Raw genomic sequence first — 18,609 nt, forward strand, 5'->3', positions numbered from 1 at the left:
CTGCAAAGAACCACATCCAAGGATGGAGGGTAGCACTCACAAATTTGAAAAAGGACAGGGACAGTGTCTCATTTCCACCAACTTACTTTGGCCAGCAAAACGTGCTAACGTTTCGGCCTACTGCTACAGGCTTTCATCAGAGCATGAGTGTAACTACTGGCATGGGATCTATATAGGACTTCATAGTGGTCACATTTCATGTCCTGTATCACAAACCAGCTGAGGAGTTAGCACTCAATTGCTCTATAAACACAGGCTGCGAATCTTTTTTTTGCATTTTAAAGAATGTTGCTGGGAGACATAAAGCCAATTAATGGCTCTGACCCAGTACAAGGGGCCCCCTCAATATCATTGACCATTTGATTTTGATTTTGGATTTGATATACTCTATGCTCTGCATTTAGCCCATCCTAGCTGTGTAGCTAGGAGCAGTGGGCAGCCGCCGCCATGCAGCACCTGGGGGCCAACTCCGGTTCGTCCTGCCATGCCTCGGTCAAGAGCACAGACAGGAGTACATGGGCACAGACAGGATCATGTCAGTGGATGGATTTGTTTGGCATAAGTGCAGCAGCAACTGCCTAATCAATCATTATGCTGCAAAAGTTCGATATGAGGGTTAAAGAAAAAAAAAAGATGACATGATGGTGCCTCCAAAACGCAAGTATTCGTCCAGTGCTGCCAAAAGAAAAACGAAGAAAACGAAAACAGTGAGCAGAAGTCAGGATTCAGGTATGTGTCATGGACTCATTCATTACAAATGAAGGAATTGATACAGATATTATTTAGCAATTAACAGGTGAATAGTCTCTCTCTCTCTCTCTCTGTCTCTCTCTCTCTGTCTCTCTCTCTGTCTCTCTCTCTCTCTCTCTCTCTCTCTCTCTCTCTCTCTCTCTCTCTGTCTCTCTCTCTCTCTCTCTCTCTCTCTCTCTCTCTCTCTCTGTCTCTCTCTCTCTGTCTCTCTCTCTCTCTCTCTCTGAGTGCATGCTAGGTGTTTGGTGGTCTGTAGAGTTTGGTGAGTTTCAGGAATCAGGAACACGTATTCATCTCATGTACTTCCATACATGAAATTAAATGAAATATCGTTTCCCCCAGCCCGCAGCAGTGCAACACAATGACAAAAACATATCCAAAAACTATAAGAACTTCAAGAACACACATACTGACTAAAACATCCAAGCTAAAAATAAATAAATAAATAGATCACTGTCCAAGGGAACAAATGCTTAGCCTGCCCCACTTCCGTGTCCTGTCAGAGCACCCCTTGTGCGCTTCCTTCTTGGGCGCAGCTCCAGGCAGGGACCATGATCCCAGGGCCCACTGGACACAGCAGACCAGCGTCCCCCAGCCGATCCAATGCCAGCTCTCCCAGCCAGACACCCTCGACACATCTCGCCGCACTCCGGCACCAAACACACCACAGTCAACGCCAGGCGAGGCTGCCGCCAGACCGCCCTCAGTATTATCAGAACTGCTGGTCTGCATGGGTTAGCAGTTAGCTTAGCCTGCCCCGCTTCCGCATCTTGTAAGACCCCCCCTCGGTCGCAGCTCCAGACAGGGCCATGGTCCCTGGGCCCACCGGACACAGCAGACCAAGCTCTCCCAGCCGATCCAACGCCAGCTCTCCCAGCCATCAAATGAAGACAAAGCTTAAATGCAGATGTGGACAAAGACACCGCATGGCTGCCGCAAAGGTGAATTTGCGCCACCATCTTCCTGCACTGGTACTGTGTGAGGCTGCTGCAAATGTGAATTCGACCCGCCATCTTCCCACACTGGAAGCAGCTGAAGTTAGCGGGAAGTCTGACTTTTTCTTGGTTTTAGGAACTCATGGGCCATGAATGGTGAGCAGCTAGTAGACGGCTGCTTTTTAGTAAATTTAGCTACAGCGTCAAAGAGAAATCTGGGATTATGTTTATTAATATTTATTTTGTGAAAGAGGTGTGCTGCTTTCACAGCAGATAAAGCACGCTTGTATTTCAATACACACTCATGCCACAATAGGTTAAAAAAAAGCTTTCAATTTTGATTTTCAACATTTATGTTCCAGTCTCCTGCAGGCCCGCTTAAGAGCATGGGTCGCATTATTAAACCAGGGTGTAGGCCTCTTTACTCATCTAGCTCTGGTAGTGAGAGGTGCAACTGAATTGAGGAGACAAGAGAGGGACACTTTTAAGTCACTAGTGAGATTTTCAAGAGTCTGTATCTGCAGCGAAAGGAGTCAAGACTTCAGGTGACTGCTAGCTTCAGTGGACGGACCAAGTGACGAGAAGCAATTACATCTGTGCTGATATTAATAGAATAGGACAAGGATGCTTCAAATTTGATGAGAAAATGAACTGACACAGCGGATGTGGTTGGCAAGACAGTCAGAGCAGAAACAGCTATCCCTTTAGATAAAACCAAATCGAGGGTATTACAACTGTAAGGAGTTGACTCTTGAACAAACTGAGCGAACCCAAAAGTATCAACTAGTGCCAGAAAGGCTTTACTTAGAGGATCAGCAGCCTTATTCAGATGAATATTGATATCACAAAGAATTAGAATCTCATCAGAATGAGTAACATAAATTCTCCAAAATCTTCAAGAAATAGTGAATAAGAGCCAGGAGGCTGATAGAGTATCACAATGTGGACTGAGGAGTCTGTTCGTGGCTGAGGGAGATGGACTTAGAACAAGAGCCTCAAATGTTTGAATTTACACTACCGTTCAAAAGTTTGGGATCACCCAAACAATTTTGTGTTTTCCATGAAAAGTCACACTTATTCACCACCATATGTTGTGAAATGAATAGAAAATAGAGTCAAGACATTGACAAGGTTAGAAATAATGATTTGTATTTGAAATATGATTTTTTTTACATCAAACTTTGCTTTCGTCAAAGAATCCTCCATTTGCAGCAATTACAGCATTGCAGACCTTTGGCATTCTAGCTGTTAATTTGTTGAGGTAATCTGGAGAAATTGCACCCCACGCTTCCAGAAGCAGCTCCCACAAGTTGGATTGGTTGGATGGGCACTTCTTTGAGCAGATTGAGTTTCTGGAGCATCACATTTGTGGGGTCAATTAAACGCTCAAAATGGCCAGAAAAAGAGAACTTTCATCTGAAACTCGACAGTCTATTCTTGTTCTTAGAAATGAAGGCTATTCCATGCGAGAAATTGCTAAGAAATTGAAGATTTCCTACACCGGTGTGTACTACTCCCTTCAGAGGACAGCACAAACAGGCTCTAACAGGTACTATTTAATGAAGATGCCAGTTGGGGACCTGTGAGGCGTCTGTTTCTCAAACTAGAGACTCTAATGTACTTATCTTCTTGCTCAGTTGTGCAACGCGGCCTCCCACTTCTTTTTCTACTCTGGTTAGAGCCTGTTTGTGCTGTCCTCTGAAGAATAGACTGTCGAGTTTCAGATGAAAGTTCTCTTTTTCTGGCCATTTTGAGCGTTTAATTGACCCCACAAATGTGATGCTCCAGAAACTCAATCTGCTCAAAGAAGTGCCCATCCAACCAATCCAACTTGTGGGAGCTGCTTCTGGAAGCGTGGGGTGCAATTTCTCCAGATTACCTCAACAAATTAACAGCTAGAATGCCAAAGGTCTGCAATGCTGTAATTGCTGCAAATGGAGGATTCTTTGACGAAAGCAAAGTTTGATGTAAAAAAAATCTTATTTCAAATACAAATCCTTATTTCTAACCTTGTCAATGTCTTGACTCTATTTTCTATTCATTTCACAACATATGGTGGTGAATAAGTGTGACTTTTCATGGAAAACACAAAATTGTTTGGGTGATCCCAAACTTTTGAACGGTAGTGTAGTTTCAAGTTTAGAAGTTAAACTGAAACTTGACTTATATATTAAGGTGACACTCCACCTTGTTTATTTGCCTAAGCTAAATGGTATATATAGTAGAGTAGAGTATAGTCAGGTGGGCAGGCTTCATTTAAGCAAAGGAAAACATATGGTTTCTACCATGTTTTACATCACCCAATCATATCAAAACTATATTCCAGAATACGATCATCCATCCATTTATCTATCTATCCAGCTATCTAAAAATGCTATACATTGGTAATTTATCATTAACAAGTAACATTGTTCACAGCAGTTTTAAGACAATTGTAGTCAAACCTCTAACTGAAGAAACAGAACCTCTATCCAGGGTCTCTGTATAACTATTTTCAATTATTTTGTAAAGTAGAACATTTAGATCCCCAGTCTGTAAGTAACTACAGACAAATCTCCAAATTGTCTTTCCTATCTAAGGTTCTGGAGAGAGTAGTTTGTCTCAATTGATTTATTTTATGAAAACCCATAGTGTTTTTAACAGTTTCCAGTCTGGTTTTAGAGCACTTAATAATACCGAGACAGCTCTAGTTAAGGTCACTAATGACCTACTGCTGACTGCAGAGAGAGGTGACTGCTCAATTTGAGTTCTTTTAGACTTAAGTGCTGCCTTTGACACAGTCAATCACAACATGCTCTCTCATCACTTAGAGACTTGGATTAGCATTAAAGGCTTGGCTTTTGGCTTATTACACTCTTACCTCACCAACAGAACTTTTTCTGTTGTACTCGGTAACTCTGCTTCGTCGGTGGCTCAATTGAATTGTGGTGTCCCTTAAGGCTCAGTTCTTGGCCCCCTTCTCATTTCTATATACATGCTGCCCCTAGGCCAGGTCATTCAAAATCACAATGTGCTTTACCATTTTTATGCTGATGACACTCAGTTATACATGCCACTAAAAATCCATAGCTCCTAGCAACCTAGCAAATCTCACAACTTTCCTCTCACAGTAAATCATGGATGTCCGAAAATTTTCTCAAATTTAATGATGATAAGTCTGAGGTCATTCTGTTCAGTCCTGAAATTAAATCAGCCCTTTTGTCACTAATCTTGGTGGTCTGTCAGGTAGTCTTAAGCAGCCTGCTAGGAATCTTGGGGTATTATTTGATGCTAACTTCGGTTTTAATAATCAAATCAAGCATGTTGTTCAGTCATGCTTTTCCAGCTAAAAATAATCTCCAAAATTCGGTCATTTTTATCAATTTGCCATTCTGCAAAAAGTTGTAAATGCTTTTAGCTATTGTTGGCTTGACTACTGTAACACACTTCACTCTGGTATCAGCAAGGGCTCCATTCACTGTCTGCAGTCGGTACAATACAGCACTGCTCGGCTCATTACTGGGACAATGAGGTATGACCATATCACTCCTGTGCCTGCCTCTCTACACTGACTCCCTGTTATATTTCAAATTGATTTTAAAATGTTATTGCTCCCTTGTAAGGTTTTAAATAGTCTTGCTACTGTGTGTATTTCTGATTTATTGACCTGGTATACGCCCTCTCGACCATTAAGATCCACAGATAGATCGCTGCTGGTTATTCCTACCTACGTAAAAGCACCCACATGGGCACTGTACGTAGGTAGGACAAAGAGGAAATTAAAAGAACGTTTTTCTGAACACAAATATGCAATAAGGATCAACAATGAAGATTATCCAAAGGCTAAACACTATAGAGAAATGCACCATAGCGACCCTTCATCCTTAAGAGTCCAGGGTATTGAGATGATAAAGAAATCTGTACGTGGGGGGGATAGATTGAAAAAGTTTCTGCAGCAGAAAACTTTTTGGATCTGGAATTTTAAGGCAATGGAATATCCCGGTTTGAACGAGGAGATAGACTATAGGCCTTTTTTATAAAAATGTCTAATCTATAGTCTACTGTCTTTCCGAGTCACTGTGAACATGTACCTTTATTGTGCTATAGTTGTGGGTGTGTGTACACTTAATCTGTGTTTTTGTTATCTCTTTACAAAGAACTGTGTTTGGCACGTGACTGGTCTCTAGGATCTGTGTGAGGGGCGGGGCTTAGCAATTGGCTGCTTCAGATCCAGTCAAGCAACTACCACCTGTGCTCTGCGCCTGCACAAAAACCATTCACTCCTGTTTCGTCTCACTATGCCCTGAAGAAGGCCCGAGCCGCTACGCGTGGGCATTTTTAGGTCCTTTTTGGATATGTCCAAGTTCCAATAAAGACATTTTAATTACACGGAGTGCCTTGGTCAGAGAGATTTGTTCTCTAAATATTTTGTTTGCACATAATTTCCTGTCATTTCCTCAAAATTCGTGGATGTAATCTAGGATCCATTTCTTGGATGTTATGTGGAATCTCGAGAAAATTGTTCAATAGAGGAGCCATGGAGAAAACTTCTCAGTATCGTAGCTTATACAAGTCATCCTTTCCACAATGTATTTATGCATCATGAAAACTGTTTGTTTTTGAACCATTCTTCCCAAAATGCCCACTGAGAGGTACAAAGGGTCAGTTGTTATTAGTGTGATGAGATTGTTGAATGATATTATTGTCTGCCTGCACCATTAGCAGTAAGTAGAATGTTTGTATGTGTTGTTCTTAATATTTTTGACCTGTATTTGTCAAATTTGTACTTTCTTGTATGTTGCTAGTGACAGTGTCAGTGTTAAGGCTTTCCCTTTCCGCATTAATAAAGTACTACTACTACTACAATTACTACAATCGTTATAAAAACATACCTCCACTCACAGCCCTCTGTTCCTCAAATAGCTGCATGCAACCAAGCTACTGGCACGTGACTCCAGAGTAAGACAGAGAGAGTTGTCTCTTACTTGGAGGTAAAGCTTGGTCAGTGATGCCAAGGGAGTGGTTTTGCTCATGGCTGGGCCTCAGGACTGGCATGTGCCCAACAGAAGGAGAGAAGCCTGAGCCTACAAGATGGGACAAACCTGAATGAGTCATAATTCACATGAATTTATTGTTGTTGGTGGTGGTGGTGATGTTGGTGGTGATGGTGGTGTTGGTGGTGATGATGGTGGTGGTGGTGATGGTGGTGTTAGTGGTGGTGGTGATGGAGGTGTGTGATGGTGGTGGTAGTGGTGATGGTCATGGTGGTGGTGGTGGTGTGTGATAAGAACACACTGAAGACAGTGATAATGGATTTGAATAAGGGGATGCATGGAATCTGTGAGGAGAGAAGGGGAAATGGTGGGTGTTGGTATTTCAACCGCAGGAACATTTTGGTTAAAATTAGAATTTATACATTTGATAAGCCATCAGATAAGATATATCATATCTCAGTTGTATTAGAACACAAATTAACCTTGTTAAAACTTTCTCGATGAACCATGTCTGTTCTATTCATGACATAAAATACAATTCAATCAAAACAGGATCTTATTGTCTGGGTGGAATTAATAGTGGAATAAGCTTCAACAACTCCAACAACGGAATGAATCAGATTACAGACCTTGAATAGCCAGACTTTTAAAAGACATAGGTCTTATGTGCCATAATCTGCCTTATGTAGTTATTGTCTGCATATGCATGCAGATACGACTCCAGAAGCACGAGATAAACTAGAAAAATGCTTTTCCACAGAGAAAGCGTGTGAATGCTGAGCTGCTGAAAGAAATCGCGAAAGCATTGCTGAAAATGTATAAATAGGAAAAGTCAGAAAGTCACCAGCCTACCTGAAATACCTGGAAACTGAAATGTGAAATGGCTGAATATTTTAAAAGCTTTAAAGGTATAAAAAACTGAAAAATTTTGCCATAACGTGCTAAATACATAAATAGTTTGATTGTTGAATGGTTTCTGTAGTTTAAAGTATGAAAAAGTGGAAGTGGTGCCACTAATAAAGAACTGCAAAGCAATAGTGTGAATGCCCCCAGCATTCCCACTAACTATTGTACTGAGAAGCTGTACCTGTATATATTAAGAGACAGCCTCTCTCTTCTTCTCTCTACAGTCTACATAGCATACACTCTTATAGAAAAACCATGCTCCAATTAGTCCTTAGCTTTGCTAAAAGAACAGCTAAGGCATTTACAAGCATCCATTAAGCAAACACTTTTATCCAAACTGACTTACAAGAGTCATTAACGAGCAGATACATTTGCTCATCTCCCACAGCAGAGGTGGGTAGTAACACATTACATTTACTCTGTTACATGTACTTGGTTGTTTTTGTTTTTTTTGTTGATAAATTGTACTTTTAAGAATAGTTGTTTTGCAGAATACTTGAGTACATTTGAGATAAAATACATGTACTTCTACTCCCTTACATTGGGCTACACACTACTCGCTAATGTTACTACAGTGGGAACCGATCCGCTCGGCATCAAGTACCGACACTGACGTTACTGATCCATCACGTACCAATCCACGTTCCATAGTCTGAAGTTTTTAGGAATTATAAATGTGTAGCTAATGATGCAATTTTAAGTCCATAGCAAAAACTGTATGTGTCTTGAGTGCGGGGATGTGAGACACAAGCACTTCACTTGCGTGCACAGAGAGCGGGAAGCAGAGGAAGCGAAAGCTGCCGACCAGGCGGGTGGTAGTAGCGAGGTGGGAGGGGGGGTAATAAGTCCGATGGCTGCGGGGAAAAAAGTAAAACCCCACAAAATGTAAATCTGGAATCTCCCTAAACTCCACAATAATTGTGAGAATGATCAGACGGTGGTATATGACGTAGTAAGTGTATCAGAGGACCCAGTGTGAGAGGAGGTAGTGCTGCTGCTGTATGCAGAACCTCCCTGGCAGCTGTTGCAGCCCGGGTATATGACGTAGTAAGTGTATCAGAGGGACCAGTGTGAGTGGAGGTAGTGCTGCTGCTGCTGTATGCAGAACCTCCCTGGCAGCTGCTGCACCCCGGGTATATGACGTAGTAAGTGTATCAGAGGACCCGGTGTGAGTGGAGGTAGGGCTGCTGCTGTGTGCAGAACCTCGCTGGCAGCTGCTGCAGCCCGGGTATATGACGTAGTAAGTGTATCAGAGGGACCAGTGTGAGTGGAGGTAGGGCTGCTGCTGTGTGCAGAACCTCGCTGGCAGCTGCTGCACCCCGGGTATATGACGTAGTAAGTGTATCAGAGGACCCGGTGTGAGTGGAGGTAGGGCTGCTGCTGTGTGCAGAACCTCGCTGGCAGCTGCTGCAGCCCGGGTATATGACGTAGTAAGTGTATCAGAGGACCCAGTGTGAGAGGAGGTAGTGATGCTGCTGTGTGCACAACCTCCCTGGCAGCTGCTGCAGCCCGGGTATATGACGTAGTAAGTGTATCAGAGGGACCAGTGTGAGTGGAGGTAGTGCTGCTGCTGCTGTATGCAGAACCTCCCTGGCAGCTGCTGCACCCCGGGTATATGACGTAGTAAGTGTATCAGAGGACCCGGTGTGAGTGGAGGTAGGGCTGCTGCTGTGTGCAGAACCTCGCTGGCAGCTGCTGCAGCCCGGGTATATGACGTAGTAAGTGTATCAGAGGACCCAGTGTGAGAGGAGGTAGTGATGCTGCTGTGTGCACAACCTCCCTGGCAGCTGCTGCACCCCGGGTATATGACGTAGTAAGTGTATCAGAGGGACCAGTGTGAGAGGAGGTAGTGATGCTGCTGTGTGCAGAACCTCGCTGGCAGCTGCTGCAGCCCGGGTATATGACGTAGTAAGTGTATCAGAGGGACCAGTGTGAGTGGAGGTAGGGCTGCTGCTGTGTGCAGAACCTCGCTGGCAGCTGCTGCAGCCCGGGTATATGACGTAGTAAGTGTATCAGAGGGACCAGTGTGAGAGGAGGTAGTGATGCTGCTGTGTGCAGAACCTCGCTGGCAGCTGCTGCACCCCGGGTATATGACGTAGTAAGTGTATCAGAGGGACCAGTGTGAGAGGAGGTAGTGATGCTGCTGTGTGCAGAACCTCGCTGGCAGCTGCTGCAGCCCGGGTATATGACGTAGTAAGTGTATCAGAGGGACCAGTGTGAGTGGAGGTAGGGCTGCTGCTGTGTGCAGAACCTCGCTGGCAGCTGCTGCAGCCCGGGTATATGACGTAGTAAGTGTATCAGAGGGACCAGTGTGAGAGGAGGTAGTGATGCTGCTGTGTGCACAACCTCCCTGGCAGCTGCTGCAGCCCGGGTATATGACGTAGTAAGTGTATCAGAGGGACCAGTGTGAGAGGAGGTAGTGATGCTGCTGTGTGCACAACCTCCCTGGCAGCTGCTGCAGCCCGGGTATATAACGTAGTAAGTGTATCAGAGGGACCAGTGTGAGTGGAGGTAGTGCTGCTGCTGCTGTATGCAGAACCTCCCTGGCAGCTGCTGCACCCCGGGTATATGACGTAGTAAGTGTATCAGAGGACCCAGTGTGAGAGGAGGTAGTGATGCTGCTGTGTGCACAACCTCCCTGGCAGCTGCTGCACCCCGGGTATATGACGTAGTAAGTGTATCAGAGGGACCAGTGTGAGAGGAGGTAGTGATGCTGCTGTATGCAGAACCTCGCTGGCAGCTGCTGCACCCGGGTATATGACGTAGTAAGTGTATCAGAGGGACCAGTGTGAGTGGAGGTAGCGGTGCTGCTGCTGTGTGCAGAACCTCCCTGGCAGCTGCTGCAGCCCGGGCATGAGGTGCAGAGTGACAGGGATGAGATGGTAGCGGCGGACCTGTCTGTCACCGAGAGTCAGGGACCTCAGTGATGACAAGTAAGGACAGGACAAGTGAAAAACCACATTTACAATATTCCACCATTTTATCCAGGTTATGTAACAGTTTGATTAAATTGATGCTTTGAGAATAGAAAATTCAAACATAGACCAATGGTAATAGTAAAAAGAAAGAAAGAAAAAAAGAATAATTTGGTTTAATTTGGAGAGGAAAACAGCAGTTCATCTCTTAAAGTCGGTTAACTCATTAAAGAGTTTCCACTTCTACACCTGCTGTATGTGAAGCCCACTTAAACTACACTTCACACACCTTTAAATGTATTAAATTATAATACAAAAACAAAGCAAGAGAAGTCTGATATTTGGAAAATGTTCTCAATTGTGACAAAGACGGAAGAAAACTGGACTTTGTTAGCAGCAGAAGGCGGAACATCATCTGGTATAATCCTCCCTACAGCGACACCATGACCTCTAATATTGGGAAACTATTTTTCAAACTTTTGGATGAGTGCTTTACCCCAGACCATCAACTAAGAAAAATATTCAACCGGAACACCGTCTAGATTAGCTACAGCTGCATGCCACATGTTCAGCAAGTTATATCATCCCACAACACAAGCATCATGACCACGGCACAGACCCCCTCAATGCAGCCAAACACCACCAACTGCAACTGCCGTGCTAAGGCATCGTGTCCTCTTGAAGGAAAAATACCAGACAGAGGGAGTCATCTACCCGGCATCGGTGACAACAGAAGACAACTGCACAGTGGACACTTATATTGGACTAACAGAGGGTCCATTTAAAATTAGGTTTAACGCCCATATGAGTAGCTTCAGGAATGAGCACACACCACCACACTTGGTCATTGGTGGACAAGAATATTAGTTACTCTATCTCATGGAAAATCCTCACCAAGAGCGATGCATATTCAATTAGCAGCCAAAGATGTAACCTATGCTTGGCAGAGAAGTATTTTATGATTTGCAAACCTGATATGTCCACCTTGAACAGTAGAAATGAATAGGCCGCCAGCTGTAGACAGAAAAAAATATCTGCTTCGCATTTACAAATAAGCCATTGTCTTTATCGCCCCCCCCCCCATTAGATGATATACATGTGATGACCTTTAGTAGATGATATTTTTGTATTTTAACTGTCTGCTCTTTCAACTCTGCTTCAGCCCTACTCTACTAAATGATATATGTGAAGTACCCCATTGGATGTTATTTTGTTATATTTTAAATGTATGCTTTTTCAACAGTGCCCCGGCCCTTGAAGTCCTTGCTTTTTCAAAACGAGCCCAGTACCTCCCCCATTGGTTGTAATGTTTCTGATGTTATTTTTCAAATGTTTTCTATCATCCCCCATTGGTTGCTGTGCACTGTAACTAGGGGCGTGGCAGCGTGGCATTTATTAGCAGTGTTTTTTCTTTGTTGTTTAGCCACCTTGCAGCTGATGAGTGTGTGGCGCACGAAACAGGCTTATACTGCTATGTATTACAGTTTGTTCCTACATCTATCTATCTATCTATCTATCTATCTATCTATCTATCTATCTATCTATCTATCTATATATATATACATATATATATATATTTGTGTGTGTGTGCGCGTGTGTATGTGTGTGTGTAAGTATGTATATATATATATATATATATATATATATATATATATATATATATATATATATATATATATTCACATGTCAAATATAACAGTACAACATGGTTAAACACTGATAACAGCCATGTACATAACATATAACCTAACCAGGCAGAGGAATAGGTGAACCTCACCTGTGCTATTGCTATCGCTGGGCTCCTCCGCAGCTGGCTCCCCGTTCTCTGTCCTGCTCCCTTCTCTCCAACTCCCTGTCATCCTCTCTCCTCCTGTCCTACTGACCTCGCTGCCCTCAGGGCTGTGGACCAAGTCTGCAAATGACTCAAAGGCACTGTTTTCTTCCTCATCCTCATCCTCATCTTGAGAGGAGAAAACTGTGCTCCCAGAGAGTCGTGTGCTGTCCACTGAGGAGAGGCGGGTGTGGCTGCAGAACCGGCTCCTCCCTTCATAGCCCAACTGGCTATAGCGGGATGTGCTATTACAGGAGGTGCTGTAGCAGGAGGTGCTATAGCAGGAGCTGTCACACAGCTCACATTCACTTTCTGTAGGAAGTCTAGAGTTGCTCTGACCGCCTCTTCCTCCCGCTCCTCCACTGTTACCGATTCTTTCCTCATTGCCCATACATGAAGAAGAGTTCCTCTTGTCTCTTTTCTCTGCTCCTCCTCCTTCCTCACCCTCTAGAAGCTGGTTGAGTCCTGAAAGTTGTTCAATGGAAAGGCTGTGGGGTAGGTTGCGATAGCAACCAGTCACCAGGCACTCTGCAACCTGGAAAAAAGTCAATATTAAAAATTGTAGGAAATGTGAGAAAATTTCCCCAAGCTACTGTAAGTTTTAGATGACAGAATAGTTTAGATTCTAAAGTTCTGTTTGAATAAAAAAATAGAATGTTAAAGCCAATCGCATAGGCTGTTAACTAGCTCAGGTCCAAAAGATACTCTCATACACGTTTCACATTTGAAAACTGCGAAGGCCACAATAACTTAATGTCTTGATGCCTGCTCAATAATCCAGGTAAGGAAATCACAGAAAGTTGAATATGTTCATTTGGACAAAACGTTTATTGAGAGAAACGTTTCATCATCATCTAAGTGCCCTCTTCAGTCTCAAATGACTGCAGGTATCCCCACCCTTACAAACAATACAGTGGCATAAAGACCGAAACCAACGATCAGTTTCATATGCAAATTGCCATGAAGATTAACTAGAGATACAATGGCCTGGCCATGTGTACTAATCACAGAGGGATTTGTATTGAGATTAATAGGAGCATTCTTCTTGACATTTGTCATATGATGCCAGTGTGTAGTGGCCTTGAGCGAACCAGACACCGATTTTTCCGTGTAGCTGCTGATAGCCTTCACCTGAGAGAATTAAGGATAAAAAGAGATTGCTAAGAGGATTATTTAAACACCCATACCTGAGATACAGACTGAGTTATATTCTGCTCCTCATCCTCTCCTTCTTCAGGGGCGGTGTGAGTTGGTGGAGGGGAAGTGAAGTTTTCAAGAACTGTGGTTGAGAAACTGGAGTTCTCTCCATCCCCAACTTCCACATCATTTTCTTGGCTGGGCTCTCTGTGCAAGGCAGATGGAAGGCTGTGGAGGAGGTGGTGTATTCGGATATAATGGGAACGGGGTGTTTCTGGTTCACCGCATGCAGATGCAATCACTGTTTCCAGCTCAGACACTGGGAGAGAGAAGGGACGGATTTTATGTCTCATGACACCCAACGTGGGAACACTAGAGTTGGATTTTGGCAGGGAGTGGTTGTCGGAGTCGCAACTACCCTGAACTTTTCTGCTCTCTGCTTCTCTTTCCCCCTCCTCCAGCCCCACTGTTGCTTCCTGTGCTAGTTCTACAGCTGTTTCCTGAGATCCACTAGTGTCCTTCATAGGGTCCACCGTATCCATAACCTCGTCATTATCCATAAGTACTTCAGAATTTCCAGAATCAAGTTTTGACTGCACTTCTTCCCAACCTCCTCCTTCTTCTTCAACTCCTGTTACCTCTTCAGATTGGGGTCTAGGCTGTCTTAGTGTCTCCTCATATTCTAACTCACTTTCCTCCTTTCTCCCTTCTTTTCTCTGCTCTCTCTTTTCTTCCACCTCATCTGCAGATCCACCCTCCTCTCTGTTAATCTGACGTTCAGTAGTTGGGCTGCTCTCTGGACTTGTGTCCTTCTCTTCAGTGGGCCCTTGCTCCACCTCAGGTATCTCCTGTGGCTCCCCCTCAAAATGATGGTCCTCCTCAACTGTAGAAACACCTTCTAGAGTTGGCTGATTAATCTCTGGGCCAAGAGCTTCGTCCAAGCGGAGATTAGGTATCTCGGGTGGCAAGCCCACAGCATCACTTTTGGGTAGGTCAGTACTGTAGTCGTCATCCTCTTGGTCCTCTCCAGAGAGCAGAGAAACCTCCTCATCATCTTAAGAGAAAATCAATAAACCTAATTGATGGATGACTCAATTGAACAATCATTTCCTTAACTGACAGAACCACACACTCACCATTTGCTATATGAAACTGACGTAATATGTTAATTAATATTACTTAATAAAATCTCTTGAGGAAGTGGACTATGAGTAACGGAAAAAAGATGTTAAGATGGTGCCCAATGAGCCAAATGTCTTTTTAACTGTAAAAAATGGCTGATAAGCTATGTGAGAACCTAAACCTACCTGGATGTATAGAGGAGGTCAACTCAAAGCGGAACTGCAGCTGGCCACTGACATGATCTGTTGGCAGCCGACGACTCAGTGAGTAATTTACCACTCGGTCGCTGCAGGAAAGGCCAGAGAGTAAGGAAGACAGGTAGAAAGTAAAAAAAGTGAGTGGGAGGCACAGGGACGTAAAAGAAGGTAGATGAGGGGAGCTGAAAAGCTTCATAGCCAAGAATTAATTTGGACATAGTCTGCTTGTATGGAGGATGTTTGTACACTTGTATGCGAGTCATTGTGTAGCAACATAACTCCATCCTACCCAATGGCATGCTTCTCCAGTAGCCTCTGAACAGGAACAGAGAGTATTCCAAGGAAGCGCTTGATAATTGGTCGACTCTTGGCAAACTTGTCCTTTACCTCGATCTCCAGCACATCAGTAGGAAGCGACACAAAATTAAACTTCTGAATGAAGAGATATAGAGGAGAGAGGTTAATATAGGTTAGGCTTATTAGTGGCATTTGGCATATCTTCTCCAAGTTTGCTCTGTAATCTATGTACTATATATTAACTAATATTTGGATGATAAAATAATATGAAATAGGAATTTATATCTGACCTGTAACTGTCTGATAATGGAACTGACCCGAGACACTAATGTCGCAGGTCGTATCTAATAGCCCAGTAATCTCTAGATTTATAGATGAATATATAGATTTCCTGGTTTGTACTGGTTTGCAATAGCAGAGGGCAGTCCGAGGGTTGAAATGGAAGAAACGGCACAAGCAGTGGGGAACTGTGTACTGCTATAGATTTTCAATACGACTACGATTGAGGTTGAGAAAAATACTGAAAATAATAAAATATCAAAAAAGGTGTGATTGAATGCCATCTTATGAGTACTCACCAAAGCAATGTTAGGAGTTACAAAATTTACATGGACACTTTTTACAGTCAGTGCTCTGGTACGGTGTAGTGTATTGGAGGCAGCATATTGTAGCATTGCGTGCCGGTGACAAACGGAGACGAGGATTTCAGTTCATCAGCAAAACAACTGCCCAACTTTATTTCTCTCCCGACGTCTCTCCCCCAATCAATGCACAAGCCACCCCTGGAAAACCCCGTAGAAGGGCCTGTATATGTGTGCGTGAAAGTAGGGGCATGATAATGAAGCAGTCGCTGCAAAGACCAGAAAGTGAAGCCAAACCAAAAAAGATGATGACAAACTTGTTACGGGACAAAGGGAATAACAGCGGCCTGCATGGGAAACAATATCCATGCTCTGTTAGCCTAGCTCAACTTATCTAAATTAGCATGTGACACTAAAGTGCTGTAGACGATGTGAAATGTATACACACTCAGAAATAATCTCTATGACAACAAAGAACTGCCTCTGTGATCTGTACGAATAAGATTTAGGCCTCCAATTAGCATGTTTTCCCTGTTTTAACATGCTATTTGCTTGAGCAGCTGTTAACACCCACCTCTCCTCAGGAAGGCTCACAGCTGACTGAGGAAAATAGTGAAAATTCACAGGGAGCGGCATCGCAAAAATGTCAAAGATCAAAATAAAAAGCTCCCCAAAAGAGATATACCCTGAAACAGGTAGCCCACATACATAAGAACCAACAACACGTGAACAAAACGGGAAAATTGATTATTGGTGAAATATAAACCTATTATATTAATACACCGGCTACATAAGGGCAGGATGTTGTATTGCTGTAAAGCCCACTGAGGGAAACTTGTAATTTGTAATAGTGGGCTCATCTCAACTCATCTCATCTCATCTCATCTTCAGCCTGTTCTCCGGGGTCGGGTCGCGGTGGCAGCAAGCTAAGTAGGACACTCCAGACGTCCCTCTCCCCAGCAACACCCTCCAGCTCCTCCTGGGGGATCCCAAGGCCTTCCCAGGCCAGACTGGACATGTAGTCCCTCCAGCGAGTTCTGGGTCTACCCCGGGGTCTCCTCCCAGTTGGACGTGCCCAGAAAACCTCCAGAGGAAGGCGCCCAGGAGGCATCCTGATCAGATGCCCGAACCACCTCATCTGGCTCCTTTCGATGTGAAGGAGCAGCGGCTCTACTCCGAGCTCCCTCCAGATGTCCGAGCTCCTCACCCTATCTCTAAGGCTGAGCCCAGACACCCTATGGAGGAAACTCATTTCAGCCGCTTGTAGTATATCCTGTTGTTATGTCTGTGAATGTTCTCATTCATCCAGGTGGTCATGGTTATCCAAAGGAGTTGAATCAAGTACAACTGGACTTGGTATATATATCCGTGAAGACGTTTCGCCTCTCATCCAAGAGGCGCCTCTCATCCTGTTGTTAAGTACACTCACTATGCTACTGTGCATCACCATGCGTCCAGACAGCTTGTGTAAATGTGAGCAGCTTTTATAGCCGGTCTGCCAGGGACATTGATGTAAAATGTGTGGGGTTTTTTGTGTGATTATGATGTTTAATCAATTTCACACTTATTTTATGATCGTATGTGTGAAACCTTTTGGCTCGAGGTTGAACATATGTTTGAAAGAATATGTGGTATCAAAGTTTACTTGAATAAAGAGGATATTTATTTTTTTTATGAAAACAAAAACAAGGATAGAGAAAAAAATTGTTAAATCTATTTTATATGGTAAATTTTACATTCACAAATGCAGATGGTCAAGTAAAACACCACATATTGTTCAATTTAAGATGGAATTTAACTATTATTTTCAATCTATGCGAAATGTTAAAAACAAAAAAGCCATTACGAATTTGAAAATATACAATGCCTCGAACATGAATTTAATATATTTTTTTCCACTGTCCACTGCTGTATTGTTTATATTTTCATATATATAAGTTTATGTTCTTTTTGTAATGTTTCGAATTGGATTTAAATAAGGTTTTGTTAAAAAAATTAAAATTAAACTAACACGAACCCCAACTGGTTTGGCAGCCTCAGTAATCTTCGCCAAGGAAACGGTCTCAACTTGTTGAAGTTCAATATCTTACCGGCTGCCTCTCCAGATTTTGTAGACGTATCTGCTCTGCAGTTTTACTACACATTACAATGCTTTCCGGGAGCACTTTTCAGCGTTTTCTCCTGCCACGGGGCCTTTCTCAACCCAGCGAACGCAAAGAATGGACTCGTGTCCTTGGGGAGAACGTTCTTGCTAGTTATTCTTGGAAGAAAGCACTCGCAAAGTCACAAGCACACACAGAACGCTCTGTTGGCAATTTGAGACGATGCCTTCTTGCTGGTATTGCACAATATCCCCAGCACAGAGGCCGCCGGAAGTGCCCCAACTCAACAGCTGGGAATTATGACCCACAACAACTGATGTTGTCCAATACACTAAGCTCAGCTGATTACTCCACAACTGTACACTAACAATGTAATGTCTATCTATGATAAGAAAGCAACATCAGCCCCCTTTCATACAACTTGTTTATTTTTCTCCAAAGTGCTTTAAGGTGAATTTTCTGTACATCATGAGCAAACAGCAGGGGGGAGCCCGACAAACGCTATTGTTTATGCTTTTGATTCAAACAATAAGGGTAATACAACTATTACACATGGATCGGGCGATGTCGGCAGCTACCGTTGGTATACTTGACTGAGAAGCAGAAGAGGAGGCTGCAGCGCTGAGGAGGCGAATTCAAGAGAGAAGAGCCAGGATAAGGAGGATAAAAACTACTTCATTTTTCTCGACACTTTATGTAATGACGTAATAACAATGGATGAAAATTCCAAATATCTCCAGCTGTGGGCCTGGCTTTCCTCTGCCATCCCAACGTGAACGTTACTACTGGTTTGTGTCGTGACTGTGGGGCAGGAGGAAAAGGAAACAAGACGAGCGTGTCAGCAGACAGGCCGGCTGGCAAGC

General features: G+C 43.5%; 1 protein-coding gene across 1 annotated transcript in view; it reads right to left on the bottom strand.

The window, feature by feature from the left end:
* The window catches only part of LOC130130102 (E3 ubiquitin-protein ligase HECW1-like), a 100,894-nt gene that overhangs the window by 68,496 nt on the left and 13,789 nt on the right, over window positions 1–18,609 (bottom strand). Inside the window, exons 8-12 of the mRNA XM_056299833.1 lie at window positions 15,056–15,198; window positions 14,755–14,855; window positions 13,498–14,501; window positions 12,257–12,845; window positions 6,650–6,748 (exon numbers count right to left, since the gene is read on the bottom strand). Coding sequence (XP_056155808.1) covers window positions 6,650–6,748; window positions 12,257–12,845; window positions 13,498–14,501; window positions 14,755–14,855; window positions 15,056–15,198 — 1,936 coding nt within the window. The remainder of the gene's footprint in view (window positions 1–6,649; window positions 6,749–12,256; window positions 12,846–13,497; window positions 14,502–14,754; window positions 14,856–15,055; window positions 15,199–18,609) is intronic.

This window comes from Lampris incognitus, chromosome 19, assembly GCF_029633865.1.
Source record: "Lampris incognitus isolate fLamInc1 chromosome 19, fLamInc1.hap2, whole genome shotgun sequence".
Lineage (NCBI taxonomy): Eukaryota > Metazoa > Chordata > Actinopteri > Lampriformes > Lampridae > Lampris > Lampris incognitus.